Raw genomic sequence first — 14,350 nt, forward strand, 5'->3', positions numbered from 1 at the left:
AATCACATGTTCTATCAGGGGTAGCATGGAAGAAAGAGAATAGTTTCAGTTGAATATTATAATAGAAAGACCTAAGCTGTCTTACATTATAATAAGGTTGTCGACCAGCAACGCAAGGTGATGTTTCTATTAAACCATATCCATTCTGCACTTCCAGACCAATTGTCTGCACATACGAGCCATCATAAAATAAGAGATAAATCGACTAGTAACCTTTTCATTTGAAAACTAAAAACATATTAGCATCTAACCTCATAAAACTTTTCAATATGCGTTGGCAAACTTCCACCTCCGCTTTTGGCAGTCTAGAGGATGATAGAAAATAATCAATAAAACCCAGAACAGAAATACTAGAAATGCTGAACAAAGACAAATAAAAGGAACATTCCAACAAGGATCTTTGCACATAAAAGGAAAAATAATAATATGGGTTCCTCTTCTTTTTCTCCTTTGTAAGGTTTCTTATTTTTCAATTGCAATACACTACGTTATATGACACAGGTGTGAGTGTCAAATACGGGTATGTAAGCAACACTGATATGTTTAATTTTGCGTATGCTTTTCCATATATTTGAAGGCTCGGCTAATATCCCCAAACAATGTCCAGTGATATGTCAAACACAAGTGTCAGACCCAAGTACTTCAAGAAAAGAAAAATGAAAGAGTTGGCGAAACATAGACAATACATGCAGGTTTTATTGATTGATAAATAGAGTTCACTCTGAAGCTGGAAGAAAATTTTTCAATAACAAGTTTATGTAGCTAATATATCAAACCTTTGGTATCCCAACAGCAGATCGGATTTTTTTGTATACAAACTTTGTTGGTAAGACATGCCCAGGAAATTGAAAAAGGAAATTGAACACTGAAAAAGGAAATTGAAATGAAAACCTAACTGAACTCAAGCATTATGGGACTTTGTTCCTTGACCTCCATAAGATGTCTCAAGCACGAATCTAACGGTTTATTGCACACATAATATGCCGCATATTTTGCAAGTCATGCTATATAGTTCTTGATTCATTACAGACAACTTATACATCAGAACATTTCAAGATAAGAAACCACAAAGTAAAGTTCCTCACCAATATCCTCCAAGGTTGAAGGTTCTGTCTCTGTACTCCTACTCTTATCTCCATTGGATTTACCTTCAGTCCCATCATCCTTCTTATAATCGTTTGGTCTAAGATCAGGACCAATATCCCTTACCCAACTCGCAGCATAAAGCCTAGAGGCCTCCTTCAAGACCTAAAGAAGGATGACAGGTTTTTACTACTTATATACTAAAAATAAATGCCTCTTATTCCCTAAAGCATAGGCAAATAATAGGTTCTTGAGCATTATTTGACATTCAAGTGGTTAAGTTAATCATCAAGTAAGCAGAACAGCACATAAAAGTCATTTGATCATTTCAATATCCCAATGATCTAATTTCCACCCTGATCACCAGCTAGCATCTGTGAAATTTCAAATTTCCATTATGCTTCTTTAAAATTGCACTGGAACAAAAGCAAAAAACAAATTCTTAATAAATTCTTAGCTCTTTTACTTTGTTTTTCATTTTTTTATAGAGCCATCTGAATGGCAGAAATGATGATAAGTAATCGAACTTGGAATTTGTACATTAAAATCGAAAATATAAGGGAAGAAGAGGGTAAAATTTCCACAACATGACAACAGAACAATTGTATTACACTATTGCAAAAAACAGTACATGTGATGGTATTGCAGCCAGCACAAGCGTGCTACAACCAAACCTGAAGACGACTTTGGACTAGAAGTATCGACAGAAAAACTAGTTGTAGAAGTTGAGGAATTATGGACAGCTCTTGTGTGGCTGATGCTTGGTTTAGTGAACCAAGTTGTTTACAGAAATTGTTTGTGAGGCCCCACATGGTTGCATATTAGCCTAATCTTTTGTCTCCCTCTCATCCATCTCATTACGATCTTCATGTGCCTCTTGCTTGTAAGTCCTCTCAGTCCAACCTCCTGAACTCATAAACACATTTCTACTCCATTATGTCGAGCACAGGCAAGTAAAGCGTGAAAAAAACAATATTGCAATGAATTCAAGATCCTAATATTATGCAACGATAAAACTGCACTGCCCTTACTTCACTCTTGGGCTTGGCTTAATTAGATGTGGAAACAACAAATATAGATACACAATGAATACAGATTATACTCTACTAAACAACTGACCTTGACTCGTTCCCAAGTATCACCGACGGTGAGGGGCCCATGCTCCTTGAGAATGTCAAAGATGACTCTGGTTGTGGTCTGCGTTTGCTCTGGCGACGTTTTCAACTCGACTGGCTTCATTTTTGACTTGGGTTTCGTTGAAAAGTACCAAATCATACTCCCAAACATCTTGCTTTTAATTTCATTTTATATTAATTGTATAATATGAATTAAATAATATTATAATTGGTATATATATCATGTCAATTTGCTTTTAATTCTAAAATATTTAACCATCAACATTTATACACTATGACAATATTGAAAAAGGAAAATCAAACAGCACCTGTATAAGGTAATAATTATCAAACGATTGACCAAAGACAATCTTTAAATCCTGTAAGCTAACCCTAAACAGAAAAATCAAAAGAAAAAAAATTTTATTCAGAACCAGCATGCATCGAGAAATCAACTAAGACAATAAATGAACAAGAAATTGGTTATGACATCATTAGAAAATATATCCAACACATCTTTTTATCAGTCTCGTAAAACCATCAACCAATAAGCAAATTAAAATTATGTTAATCAGTCTCATAGAACCTATTTACTTAAAAGATTACAACTCAATTTCCCTTCATGTAAGGCTAGGTAACACAGATGAATATAATTCTATCTTTAACCAATATCAGAGTATTTTCACCACATGGATATATAAATAATCACACAAAACTTCCCATTCAGCATATACACAGAGATACCATGTGTCTACCTAAAACTTCCAATAAAATCCATTTGCAAATCATACCCAACAGAACTCAAACAATCCCAACTATTTTAAAGAAAATATACCCAACACTTACTGACTAATGCAAGCACCCAGCAGTATGAAAAAGAAAACATATATGCATACACGAATCATGACAATCTCCACCGTATATAATCATGAAACCCAAATCGACAAAAACCTTTGCAATTAGCAAATCGGTTGAAATTCTCCAATTCTTATCAATATCAACAAGCATCCCAATTAGATTATTATTATTTTTTTAAAACTAAAGTACAGACTTTTTGAGAAAACTAAGAAACAGAATGTCACAACTCACAACGAATTAAAAAGACATTTTATTGCCATCCAGAAAAACTACCAAATAAACTCTACATGCGTCACAACTCCCACAGGGTTCCTAGAACCAAAATCAAGCCAACACAGATGCACTAAACAATGTACATACGGATGCTTTTTGTTTAGGCAATTAGTATTGCTAAGCAAAGATTTAAAAGAAATAGAAAATAACACAAAAGCTATAATATTAAACAGAGGGGAACAAAAAATCCAAAAATAAAGAACATATAGTATACGATAAACAAACAAAAATGAAGAGCAAGAGCGACATTTATAGATCTGAAAGACGGAACGAAACAGAGATTTCTAAAGCTGAAAACCAAAAACCCTAAGAAAAACCCACTGAAATACAAGTAAAAAAAGCATGGTTCTTAAAAGGGAGAACGGAAAAGACAATGTTGGAGAAAAGATCCAGACCTGATTAAGCAAGGGAGTCCAAAAATCCCAAAAACAGAAATGGCAGAGAGAATCACAATATAGTGTCTTTGAATTCTTTCGGGCCTAAAAATATAAGAGGTAAAATTTGAAATGAGACAGACATAATAAACGAGAGAATAAAAGGGAAAGAAATGTTAGAAAAAAAGGAAAATGAGGAGAGAATAAACTAAGAAAACATGCTCAGTATCACAAGCCACAGGAACTAAACAGAAACCCGAAAACCATGACTATTATAACAGCCCAAAAAAACAGGACAACTATAACAAGTCGCAAAAAACCAATGGCCACATAGGCCCAATGAAAATTAAATTCGATACAAAGAAAATTTACTTTAATTTTTACATTTAGAAAACAACAATCAAATAAAACAAACGCATCAATGTTACTGCAAACAAAACCATGAGATTGTAGAGAGATGAGTAATTGGGATTTTTTGAAAAATAAATCAGTAATACGATTCAAATATGAAACTTTGAAAGAAAACAACACCTAGTTAACATCTTCTAATGCAACACAATAAACACTTGTAACTACTTTGTAATATAAAACAACATTTTCAGTTAAATTGCATCCCTAATTCCATCCAGGCCATGCATTTAGATATTACCCGAATATTTCAATCAAAATCCAATTCCAAATCATATAAGCACCAGCACACAAACAGTTCCAACTAAGTTCATCGATGACCTCCACTCAACTATTTTAAAGAAAACCTACCCCGATCCTTACTGATGAGTAAAAGCACCTAGCAGTGTGAAAAGAAAACCAAATACTAATATGCACCACATTAGCACCAGATAAAATCCAAGAATTTTCACTCCAAATATGACCATGTTCTTCTAGTTAAAATTGACGTTAATTGATCCCAAAGTCTCTTACTTTCTATTCTATTTGAAAAACAACAACGCCATACAAACTGTATATTTCCTTTAAAAAAGAAAATCAAACAACACTTGTATAAGGAAAGTGGCCTTAAATATATATTAACTGTAGACTAAATGAAAACAGCCAACTGTTCAAGTAATTGGAAACAGCTATTCCCTGACCTTAAATATATATAAACTGTAGATTAAAGATATCAACCTCATATAACACTCAAGATTAAACTTACCAGTAAACAGAGAGTAGGCTTCCCCTAACATACCTATATCTTGACAGTTCAGAAAATTAGAGCATAACTTTTTCACATTGTCCTAATCAAATTTCCACATCAACCATTAATAATTCGGAAAATTTTGAATTAAACCCAAGACACCACAAGAAGGTTATTCAAAGAATCAAATTCATGCAAACTAATATGATATAAACCGAAGTCATTAACCAATGGCTTAAAAAGGAAAGTGGGCTCAATTTGTTAGTTTCTATCTCACAAACACAAACACTCTAACTAAAAACAGGGCAGGAAAGATACTAACTAAAAACAGTTATATATGGACAGGAAGAGTATTACATATCCCAAGGACACAAATGAAAGCATAACTCAGATTAATACTGTTGATAGTACAATCAATAAACACAGTGAGTACTCCACCTATCCAATAATTAATAATATATACGTGCCATCGAAACAGTATAAGTTCCTTTGCAATGCCATCGAAAGAAGCTAAACATATGTCACAATAGCAACCATTAGAAAATAACAAATCAACAAGACAAATGCTTAGAAATACAATGTAACAGACAGTGAATGGAAAAATGGAAGTGAGAAAGAACAAGTGCATCTGCACGTATGTTGCAGTGGAAGGAGAATGCACTATGCATCACAACAAGTAATAGCTCCAATACAACAATAGGAAGGGATATGTAATGTTAGATGGTAACGCCAAAAGAATACCAGATCATTGGCAGAACAAAAAGATGAGCAAGACATGTAGAGGTTCCAATGTCACAACAAAATTGGAAAGGACACCTAATTTTTATTGCACTTGACAGCAAGTTGTAAGAAGTATGGCATGTTTAGGTCACCCAACCCTGATACATGAGCACTGGAAGAACTGACACAACCATTTCAAATTAGAGGTTATTCCTCCGAACAGAGTAACAGATGACACACTTCAGCATATTGTATTTTGACACCAATAAATGTGATAAACGCAAAGAAATGCCAACAAGTAATGCCCCATGTTAATAAATTGTAGATCCACCTAAACCAGTAGAATTTATACTACAATAATAGGGAATCGGAGACATCTTGTACTTGGAAGAGGATGCAGATATATCTATATCTATTTCCAACTCCATTTATACCTGAAGGAGCCGTCTATACTGCCCGCTACCATAACTTCTGTTTCCATTTGACCCTCTAGTGTCTGGACATCAACTTGTCTGCTCCAAAGCACTATGACGTATATTTCTTAATAAATTTTCATCTGTTGCACCATATCACCAAACCTGAAACAAATCTGAAATACTGTAAAAATACAATAATGAAGACTAAGTGATTATCAGTAAGAAATTTGGGAATAAAACTCTAATTTAAAGAATGACAAATATTGCAAAAGAGATATGCGTGAGTATTACAGACAATATAAATTCATCAAATTTTGAGTTATCTCTTCCATTAATTCGTTTATTTTTGTCGTCTCCAGCAGCAAAATCGAAATAATAAAACAAGGATTAAGAGGAAGAGATTGATGTGGTGATTACAATTGACTCCAAGCAATTCAATTCTAGTCCATAGGTTTCCCATAAGAGAATGAAACATTATCTCCCCCAAAAGAAAGAGATTTGGGAGTTGAGTTGTAGCTTATGTTTTTAGAAAAATTTAAAGAAAACCCATCACCAAAAATCCTTCTAAAACAAAATTTGATTATTGCAAGAACAGAAACCAAACGAAATTAAACTTGAAAAGAAAAATCTGCTAACCTGAAAGTGTAATGCTGTGATAAAATAAGCAACTTCGAATGCATTTGCAGAGAAAGTGTGAAGGAGATTTTGGGAAGAATTTTCTTTATTTCTACTCGGCCATGGTCGGAATGGCCATTCAAGGCATTCAGCACTTAATCCCTATTACGCATTTGAGGGAACCAACCAAACAAAAGCATTGATATTCTTCCAAGAATAAAGAGGGAACCAACCAAACGTGGCCTGATTCTTTTAATCTGAAAACCGAAAACTATGACAAAAGCTAACTTAAGATATTAGTAAAACGAAGCATATATCTGAAACTATAGATAGAGACGCATAAAAAATAAAGGGGCATTGTTTATTTTCAAAAATTACATTCTGGACTAGACTTTTTTTTTATTATTTATTTTCAAAAGAATAAATTTTGGAAATTGTTTCTATTTTTTAAATACCAGTAATATTGGTGTTTGCATTTATTGTTTATTGGTATTTGGGGCTATTTTAAAGTTACTGTTGGGTTTCATAGAAATTGGGTATCGGTACCGCTTATACAGCTGTCCATAACTTAAAGGCAAACATAAAAACAAGGGGATATCCCTGGAATGAGATATACCTAAGCCGGGGTATCCTCCAAAAGGATAGCCCCCAATCGGGAAGTCCCTGGAATAGGATATCCCTTTTTGGAATAAGTACGACAGGTAGCCCGGTCCAAACACTTAAAAAATCTAAGCCCGCTGCCAAAACAGCTGAACCGGGCACTAAAAATAATGAACCGGAACTGGAAATGATGGGAATATTCTTGGAATAGCCCATCCTGGATCAGGATATGACGAGATATCCCCGGGGTAGAACAAGAATGAAAATTAACCCAGTATTTAGTGTCAAATTCTCTGAAAATATTTAAAAACTCAGTATAATTTAATTAGTGTTTTCTTATTCCTTCAACAAATATAATGTTTTTACTTGTTGAAAAAGGGAAAATGAGGAGACGACAAGGGGAAAGAAGAAGAAAATATTTCCATTTGTTTTCTGCTAATTAGTTAGGGTTTTACGGTAGATACTTATATAGTTGTTAGAAACATATCTTCACTGTAAAATCTCATAAATAGGACTCAAAGATTTGCAAGAAAATGTCCTTAAATACAGAAAACAAACAATCGAAAAAAAATAAAACACATAACAGGCGATAAACTATCAAAAAAATGACGACATCACAAGATTTAAAAAGACGAATATAAGCAGTGTTTCATAAGGCTGAACACCAAAACGAAGAACAAAAATACACTGAAAAATCAAAAAGAGAAGCATAAATCTGAAAACTAAAACAGAGATGAAAACCACAATACCCACAGAAATAAAAGAAGATAAGCATAGGTCTGAAACTAAAAAAGACGTGAAAAGAAAAAGTTAGTAGAAGTGAAAATCATACCTGAAATTGCAATCCGATGAAGGGGATTTCAATGTCCTACTACAGTAAAGAAAGGGAGGAAGAGAAAATAAATAAAAACAAAAGAAAAAGAAGGTAAAAATCAGAATAAAGGGAGACAGAGTAGACACAATTTACAGGAGAAAGAAGGGTCTCTCATCAAGAATTTAGAGAGACGTTAGAAGCTGTTTAATGTATCATTTAATTATCAAAAGACATTATGATACCTGTAGGCCTGGTCTGACCTGAATTTGGACAATGTTAAACTCACAACAGTGATTTAAAACCCGGCCAAAAATAGGATGAAAGCTTGTAAAGTGAATACTCAGGAATGTGTCACTGAGTGAGCAAAGAATCAATCATAATAGCAGGATGAAAACTCAGTGTTTGAATTGATTGCAACTTGTTAAAGAGTTTTTTTTTTCAAGAAACACTTCCTTGCGAATGTCAAATATCCGGTATGCCCTCAAGTTTTGGCAGATGGCCAAGCCATGACTGTCGGAGAACTTGCATTGTCCCCCAAACTTGCTTCACTTGAAGGCTGCCTCCTCTTGCGTGGAGGGCATGTAGTGGAATTCCCATCATTGACCTTCAAGTGATCTATTTTCCATTCACGGATTTCATACATGTGGAGCAGCATTTCAAAGGTCCATATATCTGTGCATATTACAAGCAAAGTTCATGATGCTTTAAAAGAAAAACTGCTTGAACAAGATAGGATAACTTGTTTCTAACATGAAACATTGCACTTGTTCGATGCAAGGTGAGAAGGAACACAAAGTTCCATCTTGTTTCAACATGTTTCAAGCTGAAGGAATGGTTAGCCAAGGTTGTGGTAGGTCCAGAAATACGGAGTCAGCCAACCCAGAAAATTGATCGGAAATCCCTCACCCTGAATATCTCGGACTCCCACAGTGACTAAAGCGCTTATTCCAGTCCTCTCTGTTGAAGGAGTGAAAAATCATAAAACATTCCCTCTTTTGCGAACCAACACAGAAGAATCAAAGAAAAAAAAACAACCATCCTTTGATCTTTCTAGTATCAATTAGACAAACAGAAACCATATAATGGGGCAAAATATGCATCATAAATGAGACCTACGCAAGGTTCCATAAAACCAAGATAATTTTGAGACTATGAAGCATGACAGCAACAGAATGTCGATCGAAGAATACATCTACCTGAACAGACTTCTGAAATCTACCTAGAATTCAAGCTCAACCTAAGCAGTTTCTAAAATCATATTAACTATCTTTGAAACCAAAATTTCATAACAATGCACTTACTAAAGAAACTAATAAAGATCTGGAAGCCGACACAATTAGAGACAATGAAGTATCACAGCAACAAAATGTAGATCCATGAAGACATCAACTCAAGATAACCCAGAATTCAAGTTCAACCTAAGCAACTATATCATATTTCATCACAATGCACTTTTGCAAACGATAAACATTAAGGCTTACCTAGCTGAGGCAGCCCTCTGTTAATGGAAATCAAAGGTATACACATGTCCCGTTGGAGCCACTACTGGTCCCGGATTCAAGAACCAAATAACCAGGAACCACTTCCAAGTATATAATCACAAAGCTAATATCAGCAATATAAAGAATCTGAGTCCTATGACTTAGAACCAGAGTCCATAACTCCGGTGGCAGAGCCAATAGGTAAAATAATCCACCTTTGTTGCTGAAATATAAAGAATCTGAGCTCGCCTTCTAGAGCTCTGTCTCTTAGTGCTCTGCAAATTGATTCCGCCATAGCTACTGGCTTTGGTGCTACTGAGTTGGGCTTTTTTAGCCTCAAAAAACCTCTAGAGGAAAATATGAGGGGGTTTCCAATGGATCCCTTAATTTCTTTATTATTATTTGAAAAAAAAATATGAAATATGTTTTCATCTATTGCATTCTCTATTGAAAAATAATAATAAACAAAAACAATATATCTCTTTTTCATTTATTATTTGTTCATGTATACATTACTATTTTTATATATTAATTTTTTTATCTTTTTTTCAAAATTTATGGTCTCAATTTTTTAAAACCACAAAATATTTGAAAGAACATAAAATTTGAAAGACTTAAAATTAACTAAAAAGTTATGAAAATTTTGAAATAAAGAATATAATTTTTTTATTTCATTTTAATATTATTTTTATATGAATTATGTTTTATTAAGTTAGACATTATATTAAAACAATTTTTAAATTTTTTTTGTTCAATTCTTTTACTTATATATATTATAAAATTGTAAAATTATAAAACGTCTTTAATTACTAGAAAGATTATCACACAACCGAAACTCATTGCAGTCGAAACCTCAAACCGAAGCTAAATCAAAACGCTTGGAAATAAAAAATAAAAAAAAAGTAAAGCTCTTCACCTTTGTGCCAAAGTTGGACCATGACAACCATGTAAGTTTAGAACCAAACAAGAGCAATTTATACACAGAGATTTATGAATTTCATGACCCTCGAACACCATACGAGATATAAGGATATTCAGCATCGTCCTATCCCAGCTTATAAGTATATATTTCTCTTTACCCTTGATACACTTAATATATATGATTCTGTGTTTTATTATTTTGATGCTATTGGTTGGACGTCGTATGTGAATATTTACTGTGTTGCATTTTTTTAGCTCATATACGTATTTTATGTAACATTTAGTTTCGATATAAATGTTGTTAAGATTGTTGAAACCCCAAACGTAATTCAACTCAGATTGCTTGGTAATACATTTAGTATGTCTATTTCAAATTTTGACATAGCCATGGGTTTTGCTGACCCTGATCATATTCAAACCGACTCGTATCATACAACTTTACTAGAGATACCTAGCGATTTTGATGCTGACTCAGCTTACTTGGCTTTGACTAACTCAATATCCTATTCTTACAATTCCAAGACCTCTAAAACATTGCTAGTGCATGAACCGACCCTAAGAAAATTTATAGATTTCTTGCTTTTAATTATTCAGGCCACAATGATTCTTCCTCTGTCTTAACTAAGATATAATTATTTTTCTTGTGGTACATGTACTCCGATTTTAGGGTCAACTTAGGATATTGGTCCATTCATCACGCATTTAACTACAAACTTTCTTCCATTTGGAATTGATTTTTCATTCCTAACATATGCTTATAATATGGATCCTTTAGATGAATGTTGTCTGGATTCTATGGGTTTGCTTGTAGGCACCCTTACTGCATTTTATTTTGTTCCTTTAAGTACGTGAACTGCTCAAAGCAATAGAGTGTTCCGATGAACACGTGATTCGATTCTTAGAGAGTAAGAGGAGTAGTCCCTTTCTACTGTGGAAAAGAGACTAAACAACATTGATGCTCGCCTAGAAACAATAGAAGCCACATCTCAAGCATCCCCACGATACAGCAAAACAGCCGCTCCACCATCATCTGCCTCATTAAAACATACACGGGGAATACACTTGACCCTATTTTGTTTGTTTATTTATTTATTATTGTATATTGAGTGTAATGTGGACTAAATAGGGGGCTAGCATGCTTTGCTGTATCTCGTTATTCGTTGCATGTGTTGATTCCCATATTGAAATTATTCTCTAAGTTGCTTTAAAATTATGTAACACTCATCCCTAAGGTTTAATATTTGTGGTAACTTCGATTAAGCAATGAAAGCACAATTATGGCATTTTAATTCTACTCAATTTATGGATTGCTTTATCCTTCTTATCTGACCAAGCCAGTTGCGTTCTGGGCTCACGTTATCAGTGCGGAACTTTGGGTATAATATGCTTCTAACAACAGAAAACTGCAAAGTCCTCTAAAGGTTGAATGTGCAGTACAGTTGAAATGGAGTTTATAGTGACATAAATGAGTAAACAGTGCAGATCATCCCTCTGACGATAGTATCTCACGGACTCTAAAATAATTACCTTCACTATTTTAAGATTGTCACGTACCACCTATAGCATACAGATAGAAAACAAAAGTCTCTAATTGATCGTATTACGATGAATATTCAACCTCCAACAACATATACCAGAAAGAGACCAATTGTTCCACTGTAAGCAAAATGAAAAGAAAGCAAACAAAGCAGAATACCGCAAGCAAAAATTATCTTCAAGCATCATTAAAAATTAGGACAACATGAACCTTTCAAATGTGACCAAACTACCTTCCTGCTACAGCACTCTTTCAGCAAAGTTCTTGCAGTACTAAAATACAAAAGTAATTAACCCCTTTAAGTTTTATGAACCCTTAAAAATAGTCCAGTTTAGAAATCAGATCATGACTTAAGCAAATTGGATTTTAATTGCTAATTAAGCAAAGGGCCCCAACATATAGAGATACGAAATGCTTTATCCTATAAGAGCACTCACTAATAATGAGCTTAAATCCCTCTCTTATAACAAATGAAACTAAACCCTACTAAAATGCCCCCATAGAAAAATGAGCCTAAGTCAAAATTGAAGCAAAAGTGAGACGCATAAAAACAAAATATTAAAAGAAAAAAGGAAGGTACTTGCAACAACAAAATACACACAAACACTAAGATCATATGCATTTGAGCCTCTGGTAGTGTAAATAAAATCATAAATTCATAAACTTCTAGAAAAAAAATGGAGATAACATAATTGAAGGGATCTCCATTCAATTTTATTAGGCATAACACAAAATTTTATTACCATAATAAATTGCACAAAAGAAAAAAAAATCAAAGTTATTCACCATTATAGAGCCCCAAACCCGAGCTAGATTTTACTGTGTCGATGGTGTAATGGCTTGAATTTTCAGTGGTGTCGGAATGGTGATTCGAGATCACTAAATCTGACAAATGAGTAGAAAATATTATTAATTTAGTAAGAATAAGTAAATGTGAAGTTAGGAAAATTTTTGAAATAGTGAATAGTGTACTAGGAATAAATACTAAAATAATCAAAATAAAAAATGAGGTATCGAGACCTCCAAGACTTTAAACCGATTCATAAGTATTTTTAGAAATATTTTTAGAGTGTCATTGAGTTGGTATTAAAGTTTCGTTAAAAAATTTTAACATTTGGATAGTTAATTAACTAAAAAGGACTAAATTGAAAATAGTGTAAAATTTATTAAATTGTGATTAAATAGCTTAAGTGACTAAAAAGGAGGAATTTAAAAGACAATTAGGCCCAAATTATATGGGCTGGACGGTTGGGCAAGAAAATTCTGGAAAAGTGATGTAATAAGGGTAAAATTGGAAATTTTGTAAAAGTTAACAAATAAAAAAATCTCAATTAAAAGAGTTTCTAGGTAATTCTTCATAATTATCAGCCAAAAAACGCCATTGAAGAGTCCCTCCAAGCTGTTTTTTCATATATTTGAATCATGTAAGTTTAATTCTTGATTATTTCTTCTAATTTTTGTGGTTTTGATACTTTTACAATTAGGTCCAACTAATTGTTTCATTAGTTATTGATTTTATGGCTGATTTTGAAAGTTACCATGAGTACTGAATTTTTATGATGAATAAATATGGAATTAAAGCTTTAATTTTGTTATATGATGATTCTATTAAGTAATTTTGATAGAAATTGATTTTAGGGACCTAATTGTGAAAAAGTTGGGAATTAGGGTTTGGTGTTGCGGTTTTGAATATGAAAGGATGTTTAGTAGTCTAAAATAGTTGGAAAAGGTGTTAATTGAGAAAAATTAGATCAATTGAGGGGTTAATTGAGTAGGGATCAAATTGTAAAAACTGTAAAGTTTGGGGTAAAAGTGTAATTTTGAAAATTTAAGGGCATAAATTGTGAAATGAATTAGAATAGAATTATATGCTGATGAATGAATAAATTAGTATTTTAGATCGAGAACCTGAAGCAAGCCGAGGAAAAGAAAAAGTAGTTGATTAGTCCCTGAACTTTTACAAATTTTGCAAATCGACCCAGGTAAGTTCATATGGCTGAAATTTAATAATTAAATGTTAATTTCATGAATTATATAATGTATGATGAAATGTATTTATTGTTGAAATGAGAATAAAATAAAAATGCGAAAATAGAATAAATGATCAAATTAAGCGGAACGCCGGATTTGAGTACTTCTGATCAAGAGACAAAGTAATAAGTGGTAGCTTTAGCTACACTTATCTGATCAAGTGACAAAGTGATAAGTGCTACACTTATCTGATCAATATACAAAGTGATAAGTGGTAGCTTTAGCTACACTTATCTGATCAAGTGAAAAAGTGATAAGTGCTACACTTATCTGATCAAGTGAAAAAGTGATAAGTGGTAGCTTAGCTACACTTATCTGATCAGGGACAAATGATAAGTGATCATACGTAAGACCATTGTTATACTATGGGAAAGTGA

General features: G+C 33.2%; 1 protein-coding gene across 25 annotated transcripts; it reads right to left on the reverse strand.

The window, feature by feature from the left end:
* Positions 1-9,895, reverse strand: LOC107943770 (uncharacterized). Of its 25 annotated transcripts, XR_005919160.1 has the most exons (11): positions 9,485-9,882; positions 8,754-8,960; positions 8,246-8,675; positions 8,022-8,060; positions 6,611-6,860; positions 5,993-6,136; positions 3,725-3,808; positions 2,203-2,328; positions 1,086-1,989; positions 252-305; positions 1-166 (listed from the first exon to the last, which is right to left on the reverse strand). XR_005919160.1 is itself a non-coding variant. In XM_016877576.2 (9 exons), the coding sequence occupies exons 5-9, from the start codon at positions 6,037-6,039 to the stop codon at positions 1,867-1,869; spliced, it is 444 nt and encodes a 147-aa protein (XP_016733065.1). In that variant the 5' UTR covers positions 6,040-6,136; positions 6,611-6,751; positions 8,022-8,060; positions 8,246-8,960; positions 9,485-9,866; the 3' UTR covers positions 1,602-1,866. The 25 variants fall into 25 exon arrangements, 11 of the variants coding, with proteins under 11 accessions (XP_016733065.1, XP_016733062.1, XP_016733061.1 ...); XR_005919165.1 differs by having other exon boundaries at positions 2,203-3,808; positions 5,993-6,147; positions 8,910-8,960; positions 9,485-9,886; XR_005919163.1 differs by having other exon boundaries at positions 2,203-3,808; positions 8,022-8,057; positions 8,246-8,618; positions 9,485-9,885.
* Between the last annotated feature and the right edge of the window lie 4,455 nt (positions 9,896-14,350).

This window comes from Gossypium hirsutum, chromosome D10, assembly GCF_007990345.1.
Source record: "Gossypium hirsutum isolate 1008001.06 chromosome D10, Gossypium_hirsutum_v2.1, whole genome shotgun sequence".
Lineage (NCBI taxonomy): Eukaryota > Viridiplantae > Streptophyta > Magnoliopsida > Malvales > Malvaceae > Gossypium > Gossypium hirsutum.